The following is a 14643-nucleotide window of genomic DNA, read 5'->3' on the forward strand; positions in this document are numbered from 1 at the left end:
AGAACGAAGAATTGCTGAACTTTAAAGTGAAAGTTCTCACCTTTGTGAATTATTTTAACTTTGTGAATACAGTACTTGATTTAGAGTCAGGAAGACCTGAGTCTCACCTTAGATATTAAACATATAGTTACACAACCCCAGGGCAAGTCACCTTTCTACCTCAGTTTCCTTATTGATAAAATGGGAGTAATAGTAGCACCTACTGCACAAGGTTGCTGTGAGATTCAAATGACAACCTATGCAAAGTGCACTGCAAACTTTGTGACTACATAACTGCTGGTTGCTGTTGAGATTGTTTTAAGTCTGCTGGATGGTGTAGTCAATAAAGTGCAGGACTTGAAGATAAGAGAACCTCAGTACAAATTCTGCCTCAGACACTTACTCATTATGTGCCACTCTGTAAGTCATTTACTGCTCTTTTACTATTCTTACCTCCACTTACTTCATCTATAAAAGAAGGAGATTGGATTTGAACATCTCTAGCTGAAAAATCTATGTACCTGATCCTGAAACACTCATGGTTTGAGGGAGATAAAAGTTTGTGACTATTATGTGATACACATACGCGCAAACACATGTCTGTGTGCCTGTATATAAATATACATATGTGTATATGTATATCAGACACACATACATATATAAACACATATACATACCTATGTGAGTAGTTCATTCTATTATTAGAACTGTTGATAATTACTGTTGTTCTGTAATGTCCTCATGTGTCATTATGCAGGCTAGGTAACCCTAAATTATTGAAGGCCTTGCTAGTAGAACAAAAACACTGGCCCCTTCTAGTATATTGGAAAAGCTTCACATACTGTCCCATCAATTAAATTATGTTTTTTTTGTGGATGAGTTTTTGAGGATAGTTAATTGCATACAGATGCTCAATCAACATAGGCCAGTGATAAAGTCTGGCCATGGCAACCCATGAAACAAAGGAAAATACAAGGTGATCTTCATACCCCTAACCCTAAATATTCTGTATCAAAAGGAATTTGCAAACCATTAAATGCTCTAGATATGTGAACTATCACCATCATCATGCATCTTGGTGTACCATTGGGATCTGGATTTTCACATGTTTGATTGCAGCAAATCTATGATCTACAAATTTTTCTGAAATTTTCTCCATGAAATTTACTGACTGTGTCCTTGATCAAGTAAAAACAGTTTTTTTTTTCATTTTCTCCAATATAGGGACAGTAGTACAACATGCACACATTGCCAGAGCTAGTTTAATGTTTGGGAGACTGAAGGAAAGTATAGAAGAGAAGCATTAAACTGCCTACTTAATTGAAGGTCTACAGAGCCTTTGTGCTGACCTCATTATTGTATACCTCTGAAATCTGGACAGTCTGCCAGTGCCATGTCAGGAAACTGAATTGCTTCCATGTGAATTGTCTTAGGAAGATTCTGGAGATCACCTGGAAGGATGTAGACACCTCACACTGAAGTCCTTTCTTGAACTAAACTGCAAAGCATTCGCACTCTGCTTCAGAGAGTGCAATTCCCATGTGCTGGCCATGTTGTTTGGATGCAAAATTTATGCTTGCCAAAAAGATGCTTTTGTGGAGATCTTACACATGGCAAACAATCACATGGTGGTCAGAAGAAGTGACACAAGAACAATCTCGAAGTCTCTTTTGAGAACTTTGGAATTGATTGTGTAACATGAGAGATACCCCCACAAAACTGCTCTGCATGGCATGCCCACCTCAGAGAAAGTGCTGTGCTCTATGAGCAAAGCAGAATTGAAATAGCTCAGGAGAAGCACAAGATGTACAAATTTTAGAGAATCCACCCCAAATGTTCACACAGACTATTTGTGTTGACCTGTGGTAGAGCATTTCTAGCTCATATTGGTCTGATCAGTCAGGTATAGTAGGATACACTGAAACCTGACCTGGCATACTGATGTCATTTTGGTCCTCTTTGAGAATGAAAGACAACAAACATCTCCAGTACCTATTTCACATGGGTATTTTGAGAAAGAGGTCAGGTAATATCTATAATAAATGTCAATTGTGTTGTGATAATTATGATGAATAACACTTGAATAGGACATAAATTGGTTTAACTTGGTGCCCAAGGCAATCAGGGGAGCAATCAGAGATAGGGACAAGGGTGGAGGATGGACTCTCTAGTGCTAAAGGCAGCGTCTTAGTAAGTATGAAATGTAAGAGAAGAAATAGAAGGGTTGTCAACCAGAGAAAAGAGCATGAAAATGACCATTGTCACAATTCAAGCAAGAGTAGAATTATTAAATTAAATTATATGGCTGAATCTTAGAACTCAGAGTTGGAAGGTTATTTAGTCAAACTTGTATCTTAACAGAAATCTGTTCTACATTGCCAGCTGTGAGTTATCTAGCTTTCAGTCGAAGATGTAATTCTACTTTTGCTTGAAGAGAATGTGTTCAAATAAAGTGTTCTTTAATTGAGTGGAGCCATTCTGTTAGTCAGCAACAAAGTAAAACATTCACAGCATTGGATGAAGATGATTCAATGAACAAGCAGTTGAACTGAAATGAATAGCATAGGAACAGATGCAGCATGAGCCCCCACCAGCAGCAACACAGAAATTCTAGTTGGCACGGAGAGCAAGTAAAAAGAATGGAGAAAGAAAGAGGTTAATCATGTAAGAAAAAGAATCAAAAAGTGAAAATTTCCATGGAACCCATAAATCATGGGCATGGCACCATCATGTAAGTGAAATTCTAGTTTCCAACATCTTATATAGAAAAAAAAATCACTGGCCTGAAGCCCAAAACTCTTCAAGATATAGGGAAAATTGCAATTATTCTTCAGAATTTCAATCCGTCTTCACATCTCCCCCACACTGTTAACTTAATGTCATTTTTAATGCATTATGCATTGTGTTCTGTTCCATTTCTGCTATGTGATATTTTTTCTTCTTTTAAAATAATCCAGTGATGATTCTCAGCTTGACAAGTAAAGGAAGCCTTTTGCTATTATATTGCATATCCTCTGAAAAAAAAATATCAAGGAAGAAGGAAACTTAGATAATGGAGTTTACTAAGGAATTTGACTGGCAATTTTTTTCCCCTTGGCTAATCAAATGGACCTTACTCATGGAAAATATTCATATTTAGTATTTTAAAATATATTTCTTACAAAAGCAAGTGAAAAAACAAGAGACAAAAGACACCCCCTGAAGAGAAAATAGGCGACTTGATTACAAAAAATCAAAACTCTCGTACACAAACAAAATCAATGCAGCAGTGATATGAAGGGGAATGAGTGGGGAAAAAAATTATTGCACTTATATTTTACAATATAAAAGCATATGTAACATATCAATGTTATATGAATATAAACATTAATATGTAATATATTATGTACTGTTATATATACATATATATGTTTAAATATACTTATATGTATATATGAGTAATAATTAATATCCAAAATATTTAAAGAATACCCTCCCAGTCACACAGACTGTCAACTTCAGTGTCATCATGAACTCTTCATTCATTCATTCACTTTTCAAATCTAATGATAATTTCAGCCATTTTTTAAACCTTCATACCATCTCTCATATACATTTTCTTTTCTCTCTTCAGTCACACTCAAGTTCAGTCCCTCATTAACTGTTGTCCTAGCTCAATTCTTTACCTCCTTCAAATCCATCCTTCAGTCAGCTACTAAAATACTTTTTTCTAAGAAGTAAGTCAGACCATGTGACTCCCCTAATTAATAAAATCCAGAGGCTCCCTATTTCCTTTAAGAAAAAAAAAGTGAAGTTTTATTTTTGGCTTTTAAAGTTCTCTGCAGATTGGTCCCTTCTTATCTTTCCTGTGTTCCTACACTTCATTCCTCTCTGTGCACTCTTTAGTCCTGTCTGAGGTACTTGGGCTTCTTTGCAAACAATAATCTGTCTCTTGACTCTGTGCCATTGCATTGGCTTCCCTTCAAGCCTGGATTGTTTGGTCTCTTCACCTCCACCTATTAAGCTTTCCTGACTTCCTTCACAAATCAGATCAAACCTTCCCTTCTGCAAGAGGCCTTTCCACATCAGCACAATGACCTCTCTTCTGAGATTACCTGCAATATACTCTGTATATATCTTAGGTGTGCCTCATTTATTATGTTTTCCCCATCACTAAAATGTGATGTGTTGTGTCCTTATGCTGTGACCTTTTTGTCTTGCTTTGTAATTCTGTCAAACACACACACATAGTGAGAGATGGAGAGATGGTATGTGTGTGTGTGTGTGTGTGTGTGTGTGTGTACTGCCTTAAGGTTAGAAAAACATATTGAAAATATTATCTAATTTTATCCTCACAGCAACTCTGTAGGTAGGTGTTATTATTTTCCCAATTTTATAAAAGAGGTTACTCAGGCAGACAGAGGAATGTTATTTACATGGCCAGTAAGTATTGGAGGCTGGATTTGAATTCAGGTCTTCCTAAGTCCAGTTTGAAAACTATTTCAATCAAGCCAAGAACCATTCCCAAGTAGAGAAATGGTGAAAATATACGGTTCATTTACCCAAATTTGGAATGGCGAACTATTAACAAGCACATAAACACTTGTTCTGCATCACTAATGATAAGATAAATAAAAATTAAAGCACCATTGAATTCACTTTACACTTAGAAATCTAGAAAATAAAGGTGACAAAAATGAAAAAAAAATATTGAATTATCTGCAGAAAGACAAGGACAATACTATAAGGTTGTTAGATCTGAGAACTGGTTCAGCTATCTGGGAGGAGAAATTTGCACAGAATGCTCTGCATTCCAATGGAATGATGTTATTTTTACTTGAAATCACACTTTTAGGGAAATGCTGCAAGGAGAATAGAGAAAAAGTCCAATATATAACAAAATGTTCAGAGTAGCTTTTTTTGTAGTAAAAAAAAAGGAAACAACACTGACATCTATTAACAGAAAATGACTGAATAAATTATCACATTTGAATGTAGTATTATCATGGAGTAAGAAATAAAAAAAAGAGGAATTCATAGAAACATGGGAAAACATGTGTCAACTATTGCAGGGTGAATTTAATACAACCAGAAAAATTCTGTGCTCCCTGGCTACAATTGTATAAATGAAAAAAAACCTGAAAAAATGGAAGGTGGGTAATTTTAATTACCAGCCAACTCTGGAGAAGATTTGAGGGAATGTCCCTTCCTACATTTCATGCAAAAGTTGGGGAATATAGTTGTAGAATGTCAATGTACCATGAGATATTAACTATGCCAATTGCTTTTGCTTAAGTGTTATTACTTGTGAAAAGTGAAGGGTTACTAAGTGGTGAGTGGGTGGAGATATTTCACAAATAGCTGATATAAAACCAAAAGGAATCTGTAAAAGCAAGTTAACAACAATGAAAATGACAGCCCTAGTGATGTATATCTACATTTCATATATGTTTTTGCGTGCTTAATGACATATTCTACATCTTTTTTGAACACTCACTGTTTTCTATTTCTTGCTGATAATAATGTTATCTAAAGAGCTTTTTTAATTGCTTGATAAAGCATTTGAGATTTTTTTCACAATAGTAGCTTGACATTTTTCTAATTTACTCAAGTATATCCTAATTTTCATATGCCCCATGAATTAATATGATGAATTTAATATATTCTGACTTCAAGTAAGGTGAAATGGAATTATTTAGTGGCTCCTGTTGTAATTAAGATCCAATAAAATTATTTATAACTTCATATGCCTGAAGTATAATAAAGATTTGAAAAAATGAGGTAACTGAACTCATTGTCTTCTGAGGTCTCTTCTATATCTGGAGCTATGAGGAGAAAGTTGCACAGATTAGGTTTTCAAGGTCAATCTTGATTGACCCTGTGATTCTCTGACATGGGATTTATCCTCTTTGAGTTTTGTATTTTCAGTTCCTCTATTGTCAAAGTAAGGGAACTTGTCTTCCCAAGGGAAGTCAACACAACTAGGATTCATACAACTTCCCTGGCACATCCCCCTCCTCAAATCATGATGACTCAGTCATCTGAAGCTGCTGACATGGTAGAGAAGTCAAAGATTTTCTCCTGCTGTCACACCCCTTAGCCAAAATCCAGGAATAGCTTGCATTGCAGAGAAACTGTATCCCACCCTTCATTGGCTGCAGGGTCATTTTTTTCTGGTATTTTAGTCTGTTGGTTATATCCTTGGATGAGAAGACAACATCTATTGGTTTGGGTCACAATGCATTTAATCTTGAGCAAATTAATTAATTTCCCTGTACTTCAGGTTCTATGCCCAATAAATGAAGAAACTTCCTCAGTAAAACTGGCAGGATGTCAACACAAATGAGGTAACAGCAGCACTTGGGCCTCAGAAGAAATAAATGGTACTATCCATATTAACTCTTGCTGTTATTAGTATTAGGCAAAATAATAGTGACTACATATTGAAAATTCATTTTTCTGAGCTTAGTAATAGTAGAAGTTGTAGCAATAGTAGTAATAGAATCCCCTTGGTTTGACCAATTCTCAACAATGAATAATCCTAAGTGAGTGAGAGATTTGCAAATATCTCTTCCTGTCCGTCCAGTTAACATGTCATATGACTGTATACTAGTGGTAATGAGATGCCTGCTTCCTGACTTTAGAGTTGAAATATGAGGGATTGAACCTGTGACTTTGGTTTTATCAGCAGAGTTCTCTAATTAGGTCCTTTGGCTGTGGTGGTAAAGAAGCAACAAATCTGCCACTGGTCTGGATTTCAAGGTCCTCTATGATGCAGTCTTACCTTACGTATCCATCTAGGTGTCCTTATATTTGATTAAACTCATTCTATCCAGGTTAGTCCCATAAACTGACACGCAAATATGCTTTGTGCTCTGTGACTGCTTATTCCCTTCTTTTAGAATACTCTCCCTTATTAGCTTTACCAATTCAATGTCTAACTGTCCTTCTAAGATTAAAGATCATAAATTTAGAGTCAAAATGTTCCTTGTAGGGTATCTAGTACAACTTCATTTTATGGACAAGGATCTTGAAGTATAGATTATATAGCAAGCTGATCTCACACACATGGAGTGGCAGAGCTAGGATCTGAAACTAGGTCATTGGACTCTGAATCCAACAGTTTTTCCACCGCATTACACAGCCTCTCAATCATAACAATAACAATTCTCATTTATATATCATTTGAAAAAGCCTTAAACCTAAATTAGATCTCTTTCTGGCTTCTGTGATCCTCAAAAATCTCACTGAGATTCAATCCTCCTCTTTTCTGAACTGCTACACTTGTAGTTTCTACCAGACAATCCAAGACAATCATAGACTTCGTTATACTACTCATTATTTAATTTATTTTATTCTTGTCCAGTCCGTGAATGTGAAACAAACCTTGAGTTCAGGGACTAGGTTTGATGCTTCTGTTTTTTCCAGGAATGGTCATTGTCTTTAGTATATAATAGAAGTATGCTTAAAAATGTTCATAGATTGATTAGGCTAATTGCTTTCAGGAATAGTGAAACAAATACTAGATTTCAAATCAGAGGCACTGGATCTAAACCCCAGATTTACTACTCTTGAGTTGAGTGAATTCAGGCAAGTCATTTGACTTCTCTGATCCTCAGTCTGTGAAATGGATTTCTTGGACTAGATCAACTGCTTTTTTATTCATTTGTGTCTGATTCTCCATGACATCTATAGTTATCCTGACAAAGACACTGAAATGGTTTGCTGTTTCCTTTTCTAGCTCATTTGACAGAGGAGGAACTGAGGTAAATGGGGTTGTTACTTATCCAGGATCAGATAGCTAATAAGTGTCTGAAGCCAGATTTGAATTCAGGGAGATGACTCTTCCTTGTTTCCAGTTCAGTGCTCTATTCACTGTGTTGTCTAGCTCTCACTATGGTTATCTTAGGATAGCTGTAAGGCACGATGGATAGAGTGCCAGCCCTGGGGTCAGGAGGACCCCAATTCAAAGTCAGTCAGTACATTTAGTAGCTGTGTGACCCTAGGCAAGCCACTTAACCCTGTTTGCCTCAATTTCATCACCTACAAAATGAGCTGGAGGAGTGAGTAGCAAATTGCTTCCATATTTTTGCCAAGAAAACCCCAATTGTGGTCAAAAAGAGTTGGACACAAATGAAAATGACACAACAATGAGAATGACAGCTGTTATCCTAAGACATATGGGAGAAGAGCAAATCATCAGGGTCATGTATTTACTTATCCCTTCCTATCCCATTCCTACTACTTCATATTTTGGGGATAGCACTGGGCTTAATTATGGAGTAAATTAGGATGAGGAGGCTAATGGTTCATGCTGGACCTCTTATCTATTCCCTTATTCTCTTTGTTCAACCTTATTACAACTTCAAAAGATCCAACATAAATTAGAGATTCTATCTAACTACCTCAAGAGAAAATTTGAAAGTTGTCTATTCTACATAACCCATTATTATGGAGCCTTTTAAAAACAAAAATTGAAAGTCTTTCTGAATATGAAAGCTAGCCACTTCTCACATTGGACTAATCAACACGTGCCATATTTTCTGGCTGAAATTCCAAAAGTAATTTGAGTCTAATTTCCTCACTTTCTATCCATTTCAAACTTTTACATTTTCCAATTAGCTAGCTTGGAAATCCCCTTCCAGGGTTATAAAAATATGAACATTTTTAGAGAAACAAATCCCAGTGGCCTTGTGCAGACATTTTGACATGCTGTTCCTGTATGGAGAATCAAGTAGTGCTACCTTATGAACAGAGACTGCCATGAAAAAAGACCTGAGCTCTTTAGGATGCTGAGCTGGCATATGCAAAATCACCCTGGGCTAAGAGTATAATTGGCTTTACTTGGATGAACCTTACTTAATCTTTACATTTGTTGTGACTTCTCTCACAGCTTCACAACCTTTTTTATCTTACTATTTTGGGGGAGTATTTCTGCTTAGTTGGATAAACAATGGAAACAGATTTTCTGTTTTGTAGTCAGTATGCTAAATGTTTTTTATCAACATGGTTATTTATGCCCAAACATCTTTTAGCAATTGACTTCCAGCCTCTCCCTGATTTTACACCTAAACACTACAAGGTAGGCACTTAAGCAGATTTCATAGATAGAAAATAGTCTCACAATATCACAGTGGGAGGGGACCTTGGAAGTCTTAATGTTTAATTGAGAATCCCCTCCAAAATATTTCCAAGTGGTCATTCACTCTTTGCTTGAAGACTTCAGATGAGAGGGAGTCTAGTATCTCCTGAAACATCCCATTCTGTTTGTGTATGGTTGGATGGTGAGGAAGTTTTCTCTCCATCCAAATAAGATAATCTTTTGGATGGTATTCATCTACTGCTCTTAGTTCTTCTGTCTGGGACCAAACAGAACAGGACTAATTCCTCTTTCACATACCAACCCTTAAAATATGGAAGACAGATCTATCCCCTGATATATCAAGTGAATATTTGGAATCTTCCATTCACAATCATAGGAGTCACCTAGCAATTGTATTGGTTGCTAAGACAACCAAAAGCTTCATATTGAGTGAGCTGTGGCTCAGTTAAACTTTATGTTAAATCACTGGGGAAAAGCCGCTTCTTATTTTAAGACTCTGGAAGTAAAATAGAATATAATGTTTTTTTTTTTTCCTCAAGTGATTACCTGAGCTTACTGTTTTCATTATTCATAGGTTGTCAACTTGGAATTTAGATTTCCTCTGATCTAGTAATAATATTACGTATTATTAAAGGTAGATGTTAGCTACCTAAACAAAAATGCCAGATCTAACATACATTGCAATTTTGAAGAGAGATTCAGGCTATTTTCCATTAAGGATGTGTATAATTTTGGCTAAAGATAGCCTGATGATCTAGTCTGAAATGATCCAACAGAGATTTGGAATCTGCAATATTGAAATTGGTGAACTATAGTGCCTTTAATCCACACATTCCTTCATGGTAGAGGAGAAGGTTAATAAGTACCAGAGGTCCCCATAGTGATTAACTACAAGTCTAAGGGCATCCTTGACTGCTGAAGGACAGAGATTTCACTAGTGTTTAGAGAGTAAAAGACTCATCATTGTCTGTACTATTTCAAATATGGTAATCATCCTTACCAGATCTGCTGTACAATCTGCTGTTTTTCTTTGATTAAATGAACGTAGAGTTGTTACAAGTTACACTAAGGTAAATGGCTCATTTTCTCTAGGTACCCAGCATTGCTTCCCAAGTGGAGATCAGAACTTCAGAGTAAGCAAGGGCTGAATCATATTCATGAGAGAAAAGAATCACTTGCAGTGGTTCCTAAAGTGGGCAATAACACCCCCTGGGGAGCCCTGCAATGATTGGGGGTGGGGTAGTAGCCTCAGGTACAATACTACACTTAATCTGAGACTTTTTTACTAGTTTGTAAGATTTCCAGGAGGGGAGGCATGGAGTTGTTTTTTGTATGTTTATTTGTTTTTGAAAAGGAGGCAGTAGGCTAAATAAGTTTGGAAACTTCTGAATCATCAATGAATTGGATTCAAATATCAATGTCGCTCCTGGTGTTGTGACATCTTCTACCTTTAATTCTTTGATTTAAAGGGAAATAAATAGCTTTAGAATTATAGCAAATTATAGCAAAAAGAAATGCTTTATTTCTCCTCCGTGTAGTGTCTCTTTAGATATAGACTCTTATTTCTATGTTGCCATGGTCGGGATTAAGGTTTGCATATCTGTGGACTTTAGTACAACATGTAATTGGTTGAGTTGTTGTCATGGTGAAGAATGAGGTCATTAAACTACTAGGTCTCTGAAGCTTCATAAAATTTCTACCCATAACTCACAATATAGAGTAAATTAATATAGATAATAAATAACCATAATAATTCAAATGTCTGTCACTTCTTTTGATAGCACTTTTCAGAAGCTGTTTCATTTGTTCTTCACAACAACCTCTTTAGACAACAGCCACAAGAATAATTGTACTCATTTTACAGCTGAGACAAGTTAAATGACTTGCCCAGCATTTCTTAACTTGTAAATAAATATGTGGGATGGAATTAAAATCCAGGTCTTCCTGGCTCCCCATCCAGCACTCCATCAAATACAAATTATGCCAAGCAGAGTTGTTCAGGTAATCTCAACATTTGCAGCATTTTATTCTGTTTCCAAGAGCTTGCCTAAGGTTGTATTTGTAGAAGAAAAAAGAGCTAGTTCCAAACACATGAATCTTACAAAATGATAAGGACACATAGAATCGTAGAATTTTAGAGCCAACAATGACAACTGAGATCATTTAGTCCAATTACCCTATTTATGGATGAAAAATGGAAATCTAGATGAGTTAAGTAGCTTAGCAAAAATGGAATAAGCTATTTTGTGGGTTAGTGGGTGATGACTACTTGTTGCCCATGTTGGCAAGGGGATTCATGTTGAGTTATAGGTTGGAGGAGATGGCCTTTGAATTCACTTCCAACTCAAGACTGATTTAATGACTTGTTTAGACCATGCAGGTAAAAGTGAGTGATTGAGTACCTGCTTCTAGTTTATTTGCAGGAAATCAATATGCTAAGTTATCACCCATGTGACAATATGCTGGAAAAAGTCGCTTTCCACCCACTTCATTCCTTTTCCTCTTCTAACTTTTTCTATGACTTTCCCTTGGTCTTCAATGTCATCTCTCATTTTAAACACAGCATCACTTTCAAACACTGGCCCCTTGCCCACTCATTATTTGATGCTTTTGGCAGTTAGGAACAATTTTCACAAACATTGAACCCATCAATTTAAAGTAATTTATATGACTTTCTCCCAGGCCCTTGGTGACCTGACAAGTTATAGCTCTTTCCCTGCACTGAATTGACCAGATATTTTAGTATCATGAAGACACAACCATGACCTCTTTTAGTTTATATCTCCAGGGATGCCAAACAACCAGGTGCAAAAGGAAGGTGAGTTAACCAAACTGCTAGATGCCTTTCTATATATGAACCCAAACATCCAGTTCGATTCATCTCTTCTTTCTATCTGCACTTAATAAGATGATTCTTTGGACATCAAGAAGACACGGGCTTCAGTTTCTTCATTTATTTTGCTTTGCCAAGGGGCAAACTTGGAAAACAATGCAGGGATCTAGATCATCAAGTCATAAGCTAAGTTAGCCTCCCCTACGCTATGAACCCTGGAGCTACATCAGAACTCATAGTGAGTGTAGTTTTTCATGGGAAGAGTTTGGAAGTTTATTGCTGTACTCTGTGACTGCACCATAACTTCAAAAATATTACCTATTGTATAGAAGATGAAGAATATGTATTTTGAAGGTTTCCATTGTACTCTCAATTGAAAACTCAAATTCCGTATGTTTGTACTGTCAATTTGTACTGACCGTTTATGATCAGATCAAAACAATGTCAAATGATGATGTGCATAAAAAGTTTTGTAGCCATAAAGCATGCTGGACAATTTAGCTATCATTGCAAATATTATTGAAGATGAATTACACACTCATTTGAACATGTTAAAGCTTTCTTGGAGCTAGAGTTAAATTTTTTCTTTTTTTCTTGTCAAGAAAAATAATCTGTTCAAATTTAATTTTAAAAGATGTGACTCAGTTACTGAAGTCTGAAAGGTAAAGTTTAGTTTAATACATGCTTATTAAAGAACCCCATGAGAACCTTCATCAATATGCATTATTAGGTATCAACTTAATTAGGATGATTCTCTTTGGAATTATTATACTGGTGTACCCAATGACCATCTTCTTCACTTAAAATGCAACAATACAAATTGTTTTATAATTTCACTAATAGAATTACTAGGCAAATAAGACCATATCCTCTAATAGCAATCTTCCAAAGTACAGTGTGAACCTAGAAAGGTAATGAGATTCACTGAAACCCAAGAAAAAGAAAAAAATCACTTTTAGGCTCAAACTATATTTCCTACAGAAATACAGGGATGAGTTCCTAAAGTTTTCCTGAATCTTACCTAGGGGAAGAAACAAAAGGTATGTTTGTTCTGACAGCTTGCCTCATGAAATGCATGAAACCTCTCAGTAGGAGCTCTATGACTAGAGATGTCCTTACAAATTGTACTGTGTTGTTGCTCACCTCCTACCTTCTACCACAAACAAGTGATTGACTAGAACTTACAAAGTGGTTTCCAGGTGTATGCTGATAGGTGATAAATAACCATGTAGAGGAAACTAGCAAAAAAGGACAATGGAGAATAATATTAGCATTACTTACTTAAGGTACATGCGATTACATACACACACACACACACACACACACACACCATATATCTCTCTTTGTCACATCTGGATTGCCACTTCTGTGTCCTGGTCACCATTTTCCCTAAGACAAAAGAATAATTGAGATCCTGCTTGCTCTTGATGATCCTAAGAAACCCATGACATATTTCCATCTGATTTTCCTTCTAATGGGAATAGAGGAGTCAGAGGACATGCCCTTGACATTCTTGGAACAAACCACCCCCTAATTATTCCCACTAACAAGACCATTCCACAATCTCCCAGAGGACCCTTTCACCCTCCAGGTAAACCAGAGATCCTTATTTCATTGGGTCTTCACCCCAAGCAGGCATTCAAACGAATAAAAAAGGACCACAGAGGACAGGCTTAGCCTACCTACAGAAACAATGCACAGGGGATGCTTTTCCAGATTGACATGCAAGGGGGAGGTTTATTACGGCCTTCCCTCCCGGGGAGGAGCTATTAAACACGCAATGATCATCAGTAACAAGAGTTAAAGAGAGAGTGAAATGGCTTAACGTACACACAGCCCGCTCCATACCGGAGAGGAGTCTCCAAGCTGCGGCTGGTGCTCTCTGAGGGCCAAGCTGAAACTCACTGCCCCCACGGCCACGCTGGACGCCCCCAGCCCTATCTCCAGCACAGAGAGCACCAGCAGGCTCCCAATGATCTGGCCGCTGGTGCACATCCTTCCTCGGTCATCATTCCTTCCAGATCAGCCCGGGAAACATCCACCTTCTGTCTTCCGCTTTCCCCGTGCACTCCCCTCGTTCCCCTAGCAGACCCCCAAAACTTTTTCCCCTTTTCTTCACCAGTTTAGCATTTTCCAGCAAGCATGCGAGTCCCAGAGATGGAGGCGAGCTACTCTGGATGGGGCCAAAGCACCCAGGGTCCCTCCTGGCTCATTTAAAGTACCGAAGGACAAAGGATTTTCTTCTGCTCCAGGCTGGAGTGGAGGGAGGGAAAGATAGAGCGGAGATGCTGCAAAAGTAGCCTCTTCTCAAGAGGATGGCAGCTTAGTCTTTTTGTCAGGGATGCGCTCACCCAGGCGCTGTCCAGGGTGCTGCTGCGTCCCAAGTCCCTGCAGGAATCCTGTACGCCCCCTCTCTTGTTAGCTGGCTTTTCCTCTGTCCTGTGTCTTCCAGCACTCCAGGCTCCCTTGATTCTTTTTCCTGAGCACAGGGGTTTTGCCTTCTGTTTGGGGGGGCGAGTGGGAGGGCTCGCTCCCTTCCTTCTGCTTCCTCTCTGCCTCCTCTCCCTTTGTTACTGTCGTAATAGAAAAGTGGCTCAGTCCTTCTGTCTCCTCCGTCTCTCTTCCAGGCAGATTACATTCAGCACCACACTCCTCACAGTTACTGTGTCTCAGAAAAAGTCGACCTTGTCTGATTGCCTCTTTCTGTTTCTTCTCCTTCTTCCTCCTCCTCACCTCCACCCTCTTCTTC

General features: G+C 37.6%; 1 protein-coding gene across 2 annotated transcripts in view; it reads right to left on the reverse strand.

The window, feature by feature from the left end:
* The window catches only part of TMEM196 (transmembrane protein 196), a 58638-nt gene extending 44735 nt beyond the window's left edge, over positions 1-13903 (reverse strand). The window contains exon 1 of one of the 2 annotated variants that reach the window (XM_072650233.1): positions 13743-13903. In XM_072650233.1, coding sequence (XP_072506334.1) covers positions 13743-13889 — 147 coding nt within the window. In that variant the 5' untranslated portion in view covers positions 13890-13903. Of the gene's footprint in view, positions 1-13724 lie in introns of both variants that reach the window. The other variant, XM_072650232.1, reaches the window with a different exon arrangement.
* Positions 13904-14643: the final 740 nt, after the last annotated feature.

The sequence above is a fragment of the Notamacropus eugenii genome, chromosome 3 (assembly GCF_028372415.1).
Source record: "Notamacropus eugenii isolate mMacEug1 chromosome 3, mMacEug1.pri_v2, whole genome shotgun sequence".
Taxonomy (NCBI): Eukaryota; Metazoa; Chordata; class Mammalia; order Diprotodontia; family Macropodidae; genus Notamacropus; species Notamacropus eugenii.